Genomic DNA, 18,605 nt, shown 5'->3' on the forward strand with positions numbered 1-18,605 from the left:
ATACTTCTAGAACATGGCCATACAGCCCGGAATACATACAACAACCCTATACAGTAACCACTGCCTTCCCCTCCCACCCCCCACCCCCCCTTCTCATTACATGCATTGCTCTGTGTGCTTCAACAGAAAATATTTTCACTAGTGTTAAATATATGGGCACAAAAATGCTGGAGATTGTATGATTAATTAATGGTTAAGTGAATAAGGGAAATTAGGAATGGGTGCAATGGTAGGAGGGAGTCCCTGGTGGTGTAGTGGGTTAAACCACTGAGCTGCTGAACCTGCTGATCGAAAGGTTGGTGGTTCGAATCCAGGAAGCGGGGTGAGCTCCTGCTGTTAGGCTCAGCGTCTGCCAACCCAGCAGTTCAAAAACATGCAAATGTGAGTAGATCAATAGGTACCATTCCAGCGGGAACGTAATGGCGCTCCCATGCAGTCATGCAGGCCACATAACCTTGGAGATGTCTACGGACAACGCTGGCTCTTTGACTTAGAAATGGAGATGAGCACCAACCCCCAGAGTCCAACACAACTAGATTTAATATCAGGGGAAAACATTTACTTTTACCTATAATGGTAGCAGGGCTTTAACATCACCTTTGTTTCCTATTCTGTACTTCCGTTTCTTCTTACAGTCCCACTATCTAACTCTCTTATTCATTCTCCTCATGCACTGAATCATATGAATAAATGCTATACTATATGGAGTTCTTTGCTTCATTCTCTAGTACATAATAGTGTTCCATGAAATTAAACAGAGTTTATCTGCCACCAGAAATTAGAACCTACAGCAGGGATGGAGATATTTTAAAGAGGCAAGCCATAATCAATTCCCATAAGTATTGTAATAGGCAGATATTAATTTAATAAACACTGAAATTCTTACCATCCTTTCCAGCCTTAACTTTCACTTTGCTGAAACCCAGTAACAATCTTGTAAATATGTAATATGTGAGGGTCACTGAATGCTAATCACAATTTAACTTCTGCCTGCAACAAATACCAATATATAAATGTAGGAAATGTGTTTTATCTCATTCAAGTCAGTTACTGAACTGGAAAAAGGCCAAATCAAAATAAGAATATTTCCATGTGCATATAAAATGATATCAGTGATGCAAAACCTAAAAGTAAGTAAGCGCTAGTTGGAAAACGGTTTTCAGAATCGAAAAAGTAATCCACTCTAGAGCAATTCTGTTGATGAATCTTCCTCTGCTGGTCCCACCCCACAACAAATTCTAGGTGAGAGGCCAAATCTCTAATCCTGACATAGAACAATATCTGCAATTGAATAATTTATCTTACTATTTAATTGGAATATTATTCTGAATTCAGACATTACCTTAGAAATCAAATCAAAATGACAAGTCCCCACCTATTGGCCAGGTAATTAATTTAAAACCTTGATGATTTCTAGACACTATGAATTAAATGGGAAGAACACACTATATAACGTGACGTTTCAAATTATTTAACTGTGATTATTACTACAGAACACTTATAGGCAATTCTGGCAATGTACCCCTCTTGCTACTGCCACCAAATTTGGCAAGATAGTGGCAAACAGATCATTTTACCGTTAAAACACATTAGGCTGTAAGTTCATGCCTTGTTTATTTCCAAAACAGCATGCTTTGGGTAGAAACATACAGAATTGTTCTTGAAATGACACCAATCTTGCTAGTAAAATAAACCAATGTAAAGTGTTACAAAACTGACTTATAGAATCATAGAGTTGGATGAGATCACATGGGCTATCTGGTCCAGGAAAAGCACAATCAAAGTAGCTATATAATTTTCTAATTGTTTTCCTTCAGCACAATTTTAAAACAGCAATGTAAAAAGAAGAAGAGGAGCAATGACAACAATGATTAATTTATATCTTGCTTTTCTTCCCAGAAGAAGGATCCCAAGTGACATTCAGGGGCAAGTATTGGGAAAACCTCTTTTGTTTTAACTTTTCAGTGTGGAAGGTTGCAGTTATCTGAAAAATTATGATGGAAGCGGCCAGGGAAACATCCTGGCCAATTCCAAGGACATGTAATTCAGTCTGCAAAGTTTTAAACAACTAAACAATTAAACAGTTCCAAAAATTGAAGGAGGAAAAACTAAAGTTGAAAGGAAAGCAACTATGCTAGCGCTACTTTGCTTGGAATTGGGTGTTGGAGTTCAGTATGGTGTTCACTATGTAATAATTAGACCCAAATGAGAAAAATAATGAAAAAAAATTGAATTCATTCAACAGCTGTGCTTATTTCTTAGCTTTAAAACTTCCAAGCTTTTAATGTACCTAAATTGACAGCTCCACCCAAAGCTCTCCCTGTACTTTAAAACCTACTGAAGAGACCTTCCTCTTTAATCCAGATTTTAGTCAAATGGCTCATAAAAACCAAGACTTTCTGTATCACTATATTCATCTTGTAAAGCAGAGGCCCACCTTTCTAGCAGAAAATAATAAAAAAAACCCTTTCTTGCAGCCTTATGACTTCAAGTTACAAAGATCATTTAAAAAACATTAAACTGAAAGTGCTACCACCTTTCATGAACTGTTATTAATTGTATGTAATTGTAGAATTCAAAATTGTGATGATTTACTCATAGTTGTGTCCTTCATCTTAGAAAAGGCAGCAATAATTTAACAAATCCAAGAGACCATAAAGTGCTGAAGTTTCCTGCAGCGTGAATCAAGTCATTTAAAGTTCAAGCAAAGTCAGGGAAAAGTACAACATAAGCCCCTTAATGTGTACCAGTGAGCTCCAAATATAAACCACATCGTATGGTGGAATTGGGTGTGCAGAGCGTGAAGCGCACTGTAGACTCCCACCTGAATTGGCACACTTTGTAAAATTTGGACTATGGGGAGAGGGTGTTGAAAACACCCCAGGGGAATAGCTGGACATCAGGGGGTCAACTGAGCCCCAGAACAGAAAATGTATTACCTCCGCTGCTAACTATCACTTTAGTTGTATGCCTCCACTGGTATGCATCTTGGCATCATCTGACAGCTATAAAGGATACCACCTTCCTGGCCTCAACCCTGTTCCAGATGTGTCAATCGAATTATTTGCACATCAAAACTGGTTTTTGCCAAACTGGTTCTGAACAGACCTAAGTGGTCAGCATCTCTACTAGCAGCATTTTTGGAATTAGTGATGTTATGAAAAATGCTGCCTTCCAGATGCTTTTCATTCGCAGTCCTGGAAATTCCAATTAGCATGGCAAAGAATTAGGGATGGTGAGTACTGTAGACAAAACAATACACAGAGCACAACCTTCTGAAAGTCTAAAGACTGAAATACAGAAAAATTAAGATCAACATTAGCTGTTCTGACTAACCATTTTGTATCTTTCATGTCACACAATGATTGATATTTTGAAGTGTCACAGATCAAGCACCACAGACTACTTTGATGTTATCTCCAAAAAAAACCCTTAACAAAAACCCCATATATGCATCAATGAAGCCTTAGAACAGCAACCTTTTTGAGCACTGGGTCATGTCTGCCTTGTCTCTTTACTTTCCTTATTCATATTGCTCGACAATCCTGTCTCTATTGCTTACCTGAACCTCTTTTTAACCGTCTTCTTGCCAGTTTGATTTGATCCTGTAGAATTTGAACCCAGTCTCTTGGGCCAGGCAATTTATCCACATGGTTTGCTGTGCAGTATTTTTCTGTGAACACTAAAATCAAAATACACAAAGCAAAGATTTACCAAGGGATTTTTGACAGCTGGAAAGAGACAGACAACTTCAAATACAATAACCAAAAAAAAAAAAAAAAGGAAAAGCAGAATGAAATGTAGAGTTTTACATACAAACTTAAGAGTTGAAAAGAACTTTGTGTTTCCCAACAAAAGGTTTCCCTGTTATGTAATAATGTCATGCGAACAACCCTTTTTGCGCACTCATAGATATGAGCATCGGATACCTTCAAATAAACAATGGCCTTACGTACACACTTGAGGTGGTGAAGTATCTCTTGGAGACCTTTTCAGTTGTGATAGAAATCTAAACTGTAGGTATTAGTCTGCCAGTTGAAGACACCAAATTGACTTATATTTTAACTGTTCCAAATCTCTGAAGAATTCAATACACATTTGACATTGAAAACATGAACAGAAAATGGCATTGAAATTCCAGAAATATTCTTAACTAGACATCTAAATAGAGGACAATAACAACTCTGTTTGATAATCACTGGTGCTGACTGACATGCAGATATGTGAAATTTAAAAACAATGCATAGCTTTGATTCTGTAAACAAAAATTATCAAGGATATGTCTTTCATACACACTTTAAACTACACTGAAGTCTGTCAGTAGCTTCAACTTATACTGATTTGGTAAACATCTATGGTATATTCCAAGAAAAGATCATGATGTATTTGACATCAGGCTGTTTCCTTGAAATAAAATACTGATATCTTAAATACTGCTTGAAGTGAATTTAAATATGTTACAAGAGAAATGAGAAGAGATACAGAAGCTCTGTACCTTTGCAGGAAGGATTATAGCAAAATCCATACCGATAGCATCCCAAATTATTCTGCATTACGATTATATTGAATTTTGTCCTCCAACAGTCTTTCACTGCTATGAAAAGACTGTTGAAAGTGAGAAATAATCTGAATTTGAGGAATCATTATCTTACTACCTAGAAAAGATATCCACATCCCATCCTATGAAAAAATGAGCTTTGGATGAAAACTATACTGTGGCAACAACAGCCAAATATACACCCTCCCAGATTCTAAATGAGGAAATACCCAAGGAACAGAGACATTGGAACTATACAGACCTTACTAATATGACCAATAGGAATCAGCTGCAATTTATCTAAATTGAAGAGAACCAGAATCAAAAAGCCTGAAGTAAATGTGAAAATGAGGCAGTGACCAAATGCAATAGTCAAAAGAGATGGAGATGAAAGCAAAGGTGGGTGGGAGGGAAGTGTGTTTGGCCTGGTAAGGAAGAAAAGACACCCAAAGAATCCACTTAACTACAATGCCTATTTATGGTCTAATATGGACACTGGTAGGTTCCCCCTCGATGGATTGTCACCTTGACGTGGTGAGGGGGCTTGTGTGTTCCAATGAACCTGTGGGCACAACCACCGGAGCCATACACTTCCAGGAGTGGCTACAGGGGAGGATCCAGACCAAGAACAATCCGAAGACCCAAAGACCTCAACGGCGGAGCAGGCGGAGGATAACATGGTACATGTTACAACGGCTGAGAAGGCAGAAGAAGGCTGCAACAGACTGAGAAGCCACTCTCGTTGTGTTAATCACACCACTGTTGGGACCTCACTCTGTGAAGACTGTGTGTTGACCGGCCATGCACCGACCTCCATACATTAAAAAAAAAATCACGCACAGGCGTCTTCCTAGAAAAATAAAAACAAACCTACAAAAGTCCCATGGCAATCAGCGAGTGGGGACGGGGGCAGGACTGTGAAATCTGGAAGCTCCTAGTCACAGACTGGCACATGGGCGGTGGATATGGACTCAGTCATTCTATCTCAAGGTCCGAGGCAGTTGAGTAGTCCAGCAGCTGTATCCATGACTGAGTAGCCCTTTTTAGGATCCGCTCTGCTCATCCCACACGGGCAAGGGGCTAGAAAGGTGCTGTAAACATAGTCTGCCTCTCTTACCCTTACTGGACTGCCGCGTCCAGAGGGGTCACCACTTTGCGGCCAAAAAATTAAAATGAACTTTGGAACATGGAACGTACGGACACTGTTGGACAACACTGACAGCGAATGCCCCAAATGCAGGACTGCTATCATTGCAAGGGATCTGGGACGCTTTAACATCGACATAGCAGTGCTTCAGGAGACCCGGAAAGCAGGAGAGGGACAGTTGAAGGAAGAAAAAGGAGGCTACACCTTCTTCTGGAAGGGACTGGCTGAAGAACAGCGAAGAATACACAGAGTTGGTTTTGCTATCAGAAATGGCCTGGTGAAACACCTGACTGAAGCACCCACTGGCATTAACGAACGGCTCTCAACCCTCCGAATTAACCTTGCCAAAAACCAACAGGCAACCATCATATGTGCCTATGCATCAACACTAGATGCTGACGAAGAAATCAAGGAAAATTTTTTATTGTCAGCTGGACACCATCCTATTGGAGGTACCTAAGGTGGACAAAATCATTCTCCTGGGGGACTTTAATGCAAGAGTCGGACGGGACTCCGACCTGTGGCCAGGGATCATAGGAAAAGACGGGGTCAGAAATAATAATTCCAATGGCATCTTGCTTCTCACCAAATGTGGAGAGCACAACCTTGTCATCACCAACACACTCTTCCACCAGGAAAACAAGCTCAAGACATCATGAAAGCACCCCCGGTCAAAGCATTGGCACCTCTTGGACTATGTAATTACACGTGCCAGAGACCGCCCCAATGTGCTTCTCACAAGAGCCATGACAGGTGCTGATGACTGCTGGACAGACAACAGGTTATCCGATCCACGATGGCTATCAAGATCGCCCCCAAACACAGACTCCAAAGAAGAAAAATAAGGCGCAAAATGAACACTCAAGCCCTTCAGGAGCCCTCCAAACAAGCCCTTCTCCAAACAACACTCAAGGATCATCTACCCACAGAGCACCCCGAAAATGTTGAGGAACATTGGAACAAACTGAAGACCTCCATCATCACAGCTTGCGAAGAAACCATTGGATACCAAACTAAGAAACATCAAGACTGGTTTGATGATAACGACAAAGAGATCCAACAGCTAATTGATAACGAAAGGAAAACCTTCCAAACATGGCACGGACCAAGAAACCATGGCATACAGCCTCTACGCTCATCAGATGGAACCAAACTTCTGAAGGACAAAACATCAACTGCACTACGTTGGAAAGAGCACTACCAGAACCTGCTGAATCGCAGCTCCAATGTGGCCGAAGAGGTTCTCTCACAAATCCTGCAACAACAAACCAGGGATGAGCTTGCAGCACTGCCTAGTTTGGAAGAAGTCAGCAATGCCATCAGCCAACAAAAAAACAACAAAGTCAGCGGACCTGATGGGATCCCTGCTGAAATCTTCAAGGAGGGTGGACCTGAGCTGATACAATTCCACCAGCTCATTGAAAAGGTGTGGATGACCAAGAAAATCCCAGCAGACTTCAAGAATACCAACATCACCACCCTTTTCAAGAAAGGGGATAGAACAGACTGCAGGAAGTATCGCGGTATCTCCCTTCTAATCTCCGCTGGGAAAATCCTCGCAGGAATCCTTGCAAACCGCCTTCTCCCTTTTTCAGAAGACACCCTCCCAGAATCCCAGAACGGCTTCTGCCCCTCCAGAGGAACAGTGGACATGATCTTCACTGCACGACAGCTCCAAGAAAAATGCAGGGAACAAAACCAACCTCTGTACATGGCATTCATTGACCTTGCAAAGGCATTCGACACAGTGAATTGCAGTGCTCTCTGGACCATCCTCCAAAAAATCGGGTGCCCTGACAAATTTGTGAACATCCTGCGGCTCCTCCATGATGGCAACAGTCTTGGACAGCAATGACTCCCAAAGTGACCCATTTAAGGTGCAATCAGGTGTCAAGCAGGGATGTGTTATTGCCCCTACCTTATTTTCCATCTTCATCGCTATGATACTTCACCTTGTTGATGGGAAGCTTCACACCGGAGTGGAAATCATCTATCGGACAGATGGCAAGCTATTTAACCTCAGCAGACTGAAAGCCAAAACCAAGGTGACCACAACATCTGTTATAGAACTCCAATATACCGATGACAACGTAGTCTGTGCGCACTCAGAAGAAGACCTACAAGCCACTCTAAACACCTTCGCAGAAGCATACGAAAAACCCGGCCTCTCATTGAACATCGAGAAAACCAAAGTGCTCTTCCAAAAGGCACCAGGTAATCCCTCTGCAATGCCAGGAATACAGCATAATGGTGTAACATTAGAAAATGTTGACCATTTCTGCTACCTTGGCAGCCACCTCTCCACAAAAGTCAACATCGACACTGAAATACAACACCGCCTGACCTCTGCGAGTGCAGCATTTTTCAGAATGAAGCAGAGAGTGTTTGATGATCGGGACATCCGTAGAGATACCAAGATGCTTGTTTATAAAGCCATTGTCCTCCCAATCCTGCTCTACGCCTGCGAAACGTGGACGGTCTACAGACGTCACACTCAACTCCTAGAGCGTTTCCATCAGCGTTGCCTCAGAAAAATCCTGCAAATCTCTTGGGAAGACAGGCGGACAAATGTCAGCGTGCTGGAAGAAGCCAATACCACCAGCTTTGAAGCGATGCTCCTACGCCATCAACTCCGCTAGACTGGCCACGTTGTCTGAATGCCTGATCACCATCTCCCAAAGCAGCTGCTGTACTCCGAACTCAAGAACAGGAAACGTCATGTTGGTGGACAGGAAAAGAGATTTAAAGATGGGCTTAAAGCCAACCTTTAAAACTGTGGCATAGACACTGAGAACTGGGAAGCCCAGGCCCTTGAGCGCTCTAATTGGAGGTCAGCTGTGACCAGCAGTGCTACAGAGTTCAAAGAGGCATGAATGGAGGGCTTAAGGGAGAAATGTGCCAAGAGGAAGGCCCGTCAAGCCAACCCTGACCGGGACCGCCTTCCACCTGGAAACCGATGTCCTCACTGCGGGAGAACATGCAAATCAAGAATAGGTCTCTTCAGCCACCTAAGAATTCACCCTCAAATTCCCACGACTGGAGGACCATCATCCTCGAACTGTAAGGGATTGCCTAAGTAAGTAAGTAAGGTTCTTTTGAGTAAAAAATATACAAAGAATTATGATGTAGAAAAAAATTAGTCTGACTTGGTTTGGCAGTATTCCTGACTTGCTAAAGTGAGAGAGAACGCTGATCAATAAAATTAATTAAATTAATGCATTATTTTCCTTAGTCTTTATCTAACTGACTTATCAGACATATACTGTGCAAATTTTCTGGTATTAGAAAAGAAGAGCAGAGGTTTGATTAAACAACATTTGCAAGGAGTGGTAGAAACCTCTCATAACAATGATGCAAAGTAACAACTATCTTATCATTCTTGAGAAGGTCTTAGACTGGTTGATCCACAACAAATAATAAATGGATCTACAGTATCTTGTAGAACAGCTTTTCAAAAGGAAAACGTGAAAAGAGAGACAGGCAGAGTAAAGTTCCACAGTGTGCCAGCCCTTGCTATTCACTTCTGGGAGCAGAATCCCCTATCAAGCACAGCAAAAGAATTTTTGTGATGCCATATAGACAATTAAAAGACTTCTCTTATTATAATAGCAGTGCCTAGCAGTGCCACCCTCGATATTATCAGCTGCTGGATGTAACTGAGAACTGTAATTCAGAGTTTGGCATTTTAAAATTGCATTGGAGTCTAACATTTCATTATGCTTGTTTTAACTATTCAATGAGCATGAGCTCGTCTTTCTCCAAGAAAGTAATATATCACCATCTTGATTGTAAGTATTTTTCCAGAATTGAAGTATGACTGTTTTCTAGGCTTTTAATAAAATACCAAAACTTCTAAGTAAGAGGCTTTATGTCTTCTAATCTCCTTTGACCATGATGCTGCTCACTAGGATAAAATATCTACACTTTTAAAAATGAAGAAAAGTAAATGCAACTGTTCTCCAACAATCCAATTCTGCCCATTTTGGCACTCATCCAAACCAATTTTACTCGCCAAATCCTAGCCTAATATCTGGATTCACAGCTAGGATATCTATCCTACAGATCAGAACTTCTGTTGGATGTAGAACTCTGCTGGAGCATAATTATCCAAGAACTTGTGTTATCAACAGGCATTTTAAAAATTTCCCTTCATTCTAGTACAGTCCTAGATAAATGTAGAAAACATAGCTTTAATTTGCAGGAATTATGGGAAAGTGAAAAGTGCATGATTTTTCCCTGATCTGCTCTGTGCAAAGACCGAAAACGGGATATGGCTTGAAATCTGTGGCTTGAAAAAAACCTTGATACCTTGTACATTTTTTTCTGCACTGAAGCTATCGGGTCAACCATAAATTTAGCAATGGCATCTTAAATCACTGTTACTACTGCATCGCTTTCCAGTGAATCAAGGATGTTATCAGGGAAATAATTAATTTGCAGATGGAATTTTCAATGGAACAGAAATTGGAGAATAGAATTAATATAAATGCATCACACCCTTCACGAATCCCTAAGTACGAAACTAATCTTTTTTTCACTGATCATCAGTAACATTTCACCAAGCCCAGCTTGACAACTGAACTGAAACACATCACACTGCACACTGTGTTTTCATATGCGCTGATTTGCAGAGTACCATATCAAGCAGAAAAAACATGCATTGTAGTATTTCAAACTGCAGGGGAAGTGTGGGATATGTGAATACTACTCCACAGAAATAGAGCTTTTCTCACATACATGCTAGGTTTCTATTCTACACAATATTTGTAGGGTAATGACACAGTCTGGCATTCCTCCAACCTATCACTCAAAGTGATGTGCTGCAGGGAAGGTATTACAATGTAAACATTATCAGGGAGAAACTTGCGCAACAATTAGTGAGAAATGACCAGTGCATGTTTTATCATGTTTCAATGTGTGACACATCATAATCACTATATGAAACTCTGAGGGCAGAGGAGCCCCAAGGATGGCTAATGACTGAACAAAGGATGCCCTCCAGGCAAGAGACAAAACCTTTCCAATGCTAATTAGTGTGGTTAACTGAAACATTAATGCTGGCTTCCCAGTGACAAAGGACTCTTGCCACACCCGGGACTCTCCACAGATATATATTTTTTCCTTTCCTTGCCTAGTTTATCCATACCTCACAACCTCTGAGGATGCCTGCCATAGATGTGGGCGAAACGTCAGGAGAGAATACTTCTGGAACATGGCCACACAGCCCGAAAGACATACAACAACCCCACTATATGAAATTGTTAGAGCACAGACATAATTAAACACAAGAATACCTTTTATTGCACCCACGATATTTTGGTCTAGTCCTTTCCGGTTGTCATTCAAGCCTCTTTTCCTCTTGCCATTGGGTAAGGAGTTGGCCAAGGTATTGTCGTCAAAAAATGCACAAACCAGTTTTCTAAAGAGCAGGCTTCCTGAGCGAGTATAATTTGCTAATATAGAGTCCAGTTGTGATTTAGCCATAAAGACGTCAAAGCCTTCTGCAAGTTGAACTTCTGGCTACCAAAAGAATATTGATACATTATTAGCATCTTCTTCATAACTATTTTGTCCAAAATGAAAGTGTTATATTATTCACATCAATATATTTACAAGGCTCTTCTGCCCTACAACAGGTTCCTGTTTCACTAAAATAAAATGTATTGAGAAAAACAAAATGCTAATTATTCCAGTTAATGCTTATTAATATTCTTGTAAGAATCCCAAAGTGATGATTACATAGATGTCTATACAATTTAATAATTTAAATACCATAGTTTCAAAATATTTATTCAGACTAAATAGTTTAAATACTAGCAATTTAGTGTTATGGTTAGAGTGTTAGATTACAGTTCTGGAGACTGAATTTTGAATGCCAACCCTGTAAGTTGCTCACCCTGCATAACTTTTAATAAGCAAATATCTCTTAAAATATAGAATAACTGTCACTTAACAAGCAATTTGCTCAAAGTCCCCCAGTGCGTTTTGATGGCTGAGCAGGGATTCGAATTCTGGTCTTCGGAGTTAACAGTCCAACTCTCAAGCCACAATCTTATAGATAACATAGAATTTTTAGTAATTTGTTTGAAGCTATACCTCAGTCAACTCAATAACACACTGTTCATCCAACTGAGCCAAAATGATATTCAACTGAGCACCCAAATGCAATAGGAAATTAAAACAGTTATTTCATTTGCTTGATGTGGGAGAACAGCATTTTAGCATACGAACAAACTAAAGGTAGAATAAAATAATAATTAACAAGCAGAATGACCTTCAGTTGCAATAGGACACTATTTTTTTTACTAAACTTGTATTTCCTGTGCCTAGGTTATTATTCATATTGCATTCTATATATGGAGAGAAATGTAATATTTTTTTTTAAATTCTGAAAATCTGTCACAAATGTAGGGTCCATTGTTACACAAGCAGAGGTTGGAGGGTTGAAAACACAAAGTTCATGTCCTCAACTATTCACATGCTTCATGTCCTTAACAAAAAAAAGCAGTGTCGTTGAAATGTATGGAACAATTTGTTTGGATCACAGCTCCATAGATGCTGTGTTTTCTTCCTTTTCTGAACTCTTCCCCTTCCCGGTGACTAATATAAACAGTGTATTATAAAAAAAGGAATATGCTCTTAGTGACATGCGTATGATGTAAGATTCTAGTGACCAGTATATTACTCAGTATTAGTAATAATAAGGGAAAAATAACCCTGAATCTACCCATTAGAAAATCAGGATCATCCCTATACTGCAAAAGATAGAAACATTTGTAAAACAGAAACATTTCACAGGCAATACAGTTTGTATTATTTGTAGGTTTGTATGTGTTTATTTTATAAATGCCTCTGTCTGTACTCCAGTCACATAATTTGAAAATAAAATGCTGATTTATTCCAGATTCTTTCAGTAGTGAATTATCTTTCAATTGGAAGCAATCAGTATCCAATTGAGTGTCACATGGACATCTCCAAGCATGATTTATAGCCAAACAGGGTTTGCTAACAGAAAATAATCAAAGTAATGGCGTAATTAACACAAATGAGAAAACTGTGAAACCTTTTGTTATGATAAAATTAGTAATCAGCAAATTAGATCTAATTTTAAGTGTATTTGAACATTTTCATTGATTAAAATAGATTTCCCTTGCCAATTCTACCAAAATTATTTGCTCTGCATAAAAACAAACAACATTAATTTAGGAGAGTATTCAATTAGTTTCTGGTTATAAAAGGGCAATAATAATAGGTTGAAGTATTCTGCAGTTGTTTGGGATTAAGACCCACAACACAGTTTGGAGTACAGTGGAGCCTTTGGATTGGCAGACTCCGGTGATTTTTACCAACTGCTTATCCTGTACAAAAATCTCTGACATGAACGTGGACACACTGAAACATACACCGGCAAATTGATGCCATTTATATGGGAAACAAAAATATGCTTTTTCCCCATATCAGTGGAGAATTCCCAGAATGGAACCCTACAGATCCAGAGGGCCTACTGTACTTTTGAATAACCTGCATATGCTTCCCAAGTTAAGCAGTTAGGGCAAATTTAAATGTTAAACTACATGTTAAGATATTTTTTTTAAAGCTAGTAATCAGAGGCTGAAATCAGGAATATGGGAAAGTACTTTCCCATGTTTTCCCACGTCTTTTCCCTATGAATGAGACCCATGAATGAGATTTATTTAATTTATACTGTGCCTTCCTCCCAATATGAGGCGCAAAGAATGTTCTACTGAAAATCTCCATGGCTACATGTAGTAAACAGTATCCTTATAGAAAACCAGCATATATTGAGGTAGAATGGGCTTGTACTTTTCTCAGAAAACTGTAGTTAAGAATGGGAATATATGTGAACTATGCACTTGATTTTAGTCCAAAACACATACGATCCATTTGATTCCCCCCCACTTTTTAAAAAAACACAAAGAATGACAAAAGACAATTAGGTTTATTTTGACCACAATACTGAAATCTAATAGAAAATACTCTTCACTCCTAGTTCAAACTCCTCTCAGCTTTAGTTCCACTGGGTGGCCATCAGCAAGCAATTATTTCACATTTATCAAATCCTGGGAATGCTATAGATATAGTATCAATGCTAGTTACAGCAGTGATTATCATATTCTCCTGCATTCCTAGGCATCCATTACAGTTGAGAGATTCATAATAGGAGTTGCTTATTTAATTCACATCTAAAATGTCACCTGTAATAAAGAATCACAGCTGAACCTAATGTATGTATTTCAGTTAATATGTAATGAATATCAATTTTCAGGCCAAATGGGACCTAGCAACAAAATCCACTGGTTCCAGTCATTCTATTCCAGCCCCCTTTATATCCCGCTTCTCCCTTCCAACAGCCAGTTGCCTATGAAGCAGGCTCCATCCTCACAGAGGTGCTCTGGTATTTCCAGTTTGGTGGGGGGAAGAGAGAAAAGCATTTATGTAGAAGCTTGTTGATAGTTCCTCTCTTGTGCATGGATAGTGTTGCTTTGGCTGTATAAGGATCCACACTAAAAATAATGATTTCATTAATAACATATCATGTTAGAGAACATGTTGGCTTTATGGATGTGAAACACACCAATTTGTTATTTTTAAAATTTTCTATCCTAATGAAAATGAGAAATAACAAGAACTGACAGTCTGATCTTACACAGTTAAGTCATAAGAAAATCCCAGTTAATGGAAGGAAACTCTCATAAAAGTGCCTACAGGTCTGCAGCATACAATCTTTCTGTCCAAAGGAATCCAACCTTCATTATGCTGCAGTGCTCAATCATCTACCATCTTTGTTAACATGTATTCAAACTGACTTCTATGAATACGCTAATGAATAAGTGAATGAGCACTTATTAACAAAACAGATCCAAATCATGTGAAAATCTGCTATGAACTTCAAAGACTCCATGCAGTAGGGAACCCTGACATGGAGCAAGTTGCCTGTTTCTGTTTTTTAATTAAATAACCCTGTACTGAAACAAGAAGAAAAGGACCAATAATGGCCTGAATAGTATGTCCTTCATTTCAAGGAAAATACAGAACAGCCATTAAAGACACAATTGTACAATCACTTCACAAAATGAGTTAGCAAACACTAGAATGCTATGAATTCTTGTGCAACTATGCAAACTTTCTTCAACAACAAGGACTGCAATGCAATCCCTTAATGTGCATGAAAGTATATGTTAATAAGCATGGTCTCCCTTAATTTCCACTAAGGAAAAAAAACCCATAGAGGTGAATACAGGATGCTAAACTGCAGAAGACAATCGAATAAGCTTAATGGCTGAATTAGAAGTTGAAGCCAACTCACCCTGCTTTATGTACTATGTCACATTTTTGTCTACTAAAAAGAGATAATTTCCCTTAGACGTCTTCAAAATTAGTTATGAATCTAGGCTTTTTTACAGGTTTCAAATTAATTTTTAAAATAACTGTTTTCTCTTAAATTACTAGTCTCTTGCAGACCCGCTGCCAAGACTATTCCCTTGAATGACAATCATACTCGGCCACAAGTGACAACCTATGATATAACTATGATTAAAGTCTTAAACATTTTAATATGACTGGCCCAAGGTATACTGAATTAACTCGCTGAAATATCTTGTATAAAAATTACAATAGTTGACCGTTGTTCCTTACTTCAGTGAAACCAGGACCTACAGGGCTAATAGTTGTGAAATGTAATCTTTGGGTTTCTACATTTGGATTTTCAAATTAAACTTCAATTTCCTTAAATTCTGCTTTGTACCCAGAATGAACCAAAAAGGAAGTTTAGAATTAAACACAAATCTGGATGTGCATAGTCAAAAACAGGAAAACTGAAGGGTACGGTAATCTTAAAATGAAGTAAAAATTACAGCATTACTATAAAGCTGCAGAAGGTACCCATGCCTTTCTAGCATAGGCATTTCTAGCCATAATTACAACTGTAGTATGAAAACACATAGAAGAACATTTCACCAGTTACTATGTATCATTGCATAGAGTCTGTGGTATGACACAGTAATCTCATTACTGGTGTTGCTCATATCTGTGTAACTGAATTATCATGACTGCTCTTTTTTATTATTAGTTTGCACTTCTGGAAGGGTACACTGTTATCTACAGAATTCCTTTCATTTATGATCATTGATACAGAATTTAATTATGTTCTCTGAGCTTGCTCCACTTAGGAAATTGGAAACTGACTTTTCAAAATTAAAAAAGATACGTTGCAGAAATTAATGATCAGCTTACTCATCAGTGAATTCTTCAGACATCCTCTGCTAAGCTCTAAGAAAGCCAACATGGCCTCCAGACACTCTTCAGCTACTCATTCTACAACCATCTAATTCAAAAGGAGATAGGGCTAAGTTCACCTTTTCTAAATCCCAGATATATATTTTGACATTTGCAAATTCCAGCTCACACCCTGCTAAGTCCCTCACAGGTCCAGGAAGAAAAGTGTTCTTCCATTTCTGTTGTCTTTGTAGTAAGAGAGCAAGTGAATGTGTTCAGATGTTATTTTGACAAGCAGAATTCCTAGGGCAGTGGTCCCCAAACTAAGGCCCACAGTTCCTACAGACATCTGTGACAACCCAGAAGATCACAGAATCACTGAGTTGGAAAAGACCATAAGAGCCATCTAGTCCAAAGCATCATTGATAGTGGTAAATGTTTGCCTGCAAGCACCCACTACAACCGTTCCTATACAGTACATTAGACTTGTGCATGGGTGTGTTTTATCCATTTTCCTTTGGCTTCTTCAGCTTCTTGAGATGTCTGTAACAGCAAGAGCTCAGCAGCCAAGTTTTTTTTCCCCGCCCAAAACAGTACAGCTTCTTCCCTTCTATTTGGAAGCATGCAGTACATAGTTCCTTAACCCCGTTGCTCAAACCCAGACTCCCTTGAAAGGAAGGAAGGGTCCCAGGAAAGAATGCTTCCTTACCCCTGTTCCTCAAATTCAGACTCCCTTGAAAGGAAGAAAGCGTCCCAGGAAAGAATGCGTCCTTACCCCTGTTCCTCAAACCTAGACTCCCTTGAAGGGAGGAAAGGATAGGGTCCCAGAAAGGGTGCTTCCCTAACCTCGTTCCTCAAATCCAAACTCCCTTGAAAGGAAGAAAGAAAAGGGTCCCAGGAAGGATGCTTCCCTAACCCCGTTCCTCAAATCCAGGCTCCATTGAAAAAAAAGAAAGAAAAGGATCCCAAGAAGTGTGGCTGAATGATACACTGCATTCTCTTTGGGGAAGGAACATTATGCATGTAAGTCAATGACCCTGTTGTAGTGTCATTTCCACACTTCAAAAAAGCCAACTACTCTAATCTGGCTGAGAAGAAATGAGAAGATTTCAAGGTCTACAGGTAACTTCTGTAACTATGGTATGTTGCTGCTGCTCAAGAAGCCTCCCCATCGCAGTCCAGTCTCCACTCCTGAAACCTCTGCTTTAAGATCAAAGGAGAAGCAATAGTATCTCAGCAGTAGATCATTGTACTTTAGCACCAACATGGGGGCTATCTATTCATTAACAAAACATTTACAAGATCCACAAGGTAATTCCTGTTATTGTCCTTATTCAATGCTTGATGTGGTGTTGTTTTTGGATACTGCCCTTGAGGCAAATATTAAACACAACCTGAGTGACCATGTGCATTTTCAGGATATTCAGTAACTATACTTAGGTATTTTATGGGAAAAAAGCACATGAAAGAATAGCCCTGATGCAGGTAAATATATCATAAGCAAGAATAATCACTGATAAACCTTGCAAAAATGCTGCACTGAGTACAAAATATATAACATCATGCCAGCATTGTAATTGGGATTTATCTGGCCAGCAACTGGAAATTTTATATAATTTCTTGCACTTTCATATACTTACGTCTGAAGAGGAAGATTCAAGGATAATGCCAAATCCTGAAACTTGTGGCTCCAATTTCAAAGAAAATTCAGCTGCATCCACACTTGACCTTTCAGTATTTGCTGATAGCTTTTTTTCATGGTCTACAGTGTTGGGCTTTTTATTCACAGCAGGAGGTTCAATAGTTTTTGGGAGGAATTTTTTCTTTTTATTTCTCTTTCGTGCCAGGGCTGATTTCTGTGCACTAACCAGGGGGACTGAAGGCTGTTGTCTGTTTTGAGCAGCCGCTGGAGAAAGGAAAAGCCAGGAGGACATTGATTAGATTGGATGCACTCACAATAGCCAAGACACACCAAAACAGGAATCCCCATCTCTTTCCAATTTACCATTTGCCTACAACATTGTTGATGGCACCTTCTACATATTTTGCCCAATAATATCCATTCATTCAGTATAGCCAGTATAACCTTTGCAGAGGAATAGCAGCCTAAACATTTCTAGTTCTACAGTTGCGCACCACTGCTTCACCAGCTTAGAAGTATTCATTTGCATCTAGGTTTGACCAGGAGCTATGCTAAAGGAGCCCATATTTAAACATCTATGCATGTTTGTCTTCCTGACACTAAAATGGGTAAGACACTAGTAGAAACCCTTTGGTATTATAAAGTCCTTTACACCCTTTAGAGACACTGAACATACATTTCTTCCTCTTCTGCAAATCCTACAGTGTTGCAGAGACATCTGGCTTTAGAAGTACTGTAATGCAAAGGGCTACAAAATAACATCTTGCACTGTATCCAACACTTACATTGACATGATTTTGGCCAATATGCTTTAACTATGTATAGACTAAATTTCAACTTTCCTTCTAGTGTCAGAATAAACCATTTAGTGTCGTGTTTCAAATGTGTATGGGCATCCTAAGGTAAACATTGTTTCATAAATGCATATTCATCTTTTCATGCATGCAATAGCATCTTGACTTGTTAGTGTACTTCATGCTTGGCATTTCTCAAGTCTTGGCTAGAAATGTCCAATATGCTACATATGGTTTGTCTTCTCACCC

General features: G+C 39.3%; 1 protein-coding gene across 2 annotated transcripts in view; it reads right to left on the reverse strand.

Moving 5' to 3' along the window:
- The window catches only part of bend7 (BEN domain containing 7), a 64,803-nt gene that overhangs the window by 14,990 nt on the left and 31,208 nt on the right, over positions 1-18,605 (reverse strand). For both annotated transcript variants that reach the window (XM_062983563.1, XM_008111465.3), the window contains exons 5-7: positions 17,561-17,826; positions 10,979-11,204; positions 3,563-3,682 (exon numbers count right to left, since the gene is read on the reverse strand). In XM_062983563.1, coding sequence (XP_062839633.1) covers positions 3,563-3,682; positions 10,979-11,204; positions 17,561-17,826 — 612 coding nt within the window. The remainder of the gene's footprint in view (positions 1-3,562; positions 3,683-10,978; positions 11,205-17,560; positions 17,827-18,605) is intronic.

The sequence above is a fragment of the Anolis carolinensis genome, chromosome 5 (genome assembly GCF_035594765.1).
Source record: "Anolis carolinensis isolate JA03-04 chromosome 5, rAnoCar3.1.pri, whole genome shotgun sequence".
NCBI classification, from domain to species: domain Eukaryota; kingdom Metazoa; phylum Chordata; class Lepidosauria; order Squamata; family Dactyloidae; genus Anolis; species Anolis carolinensis.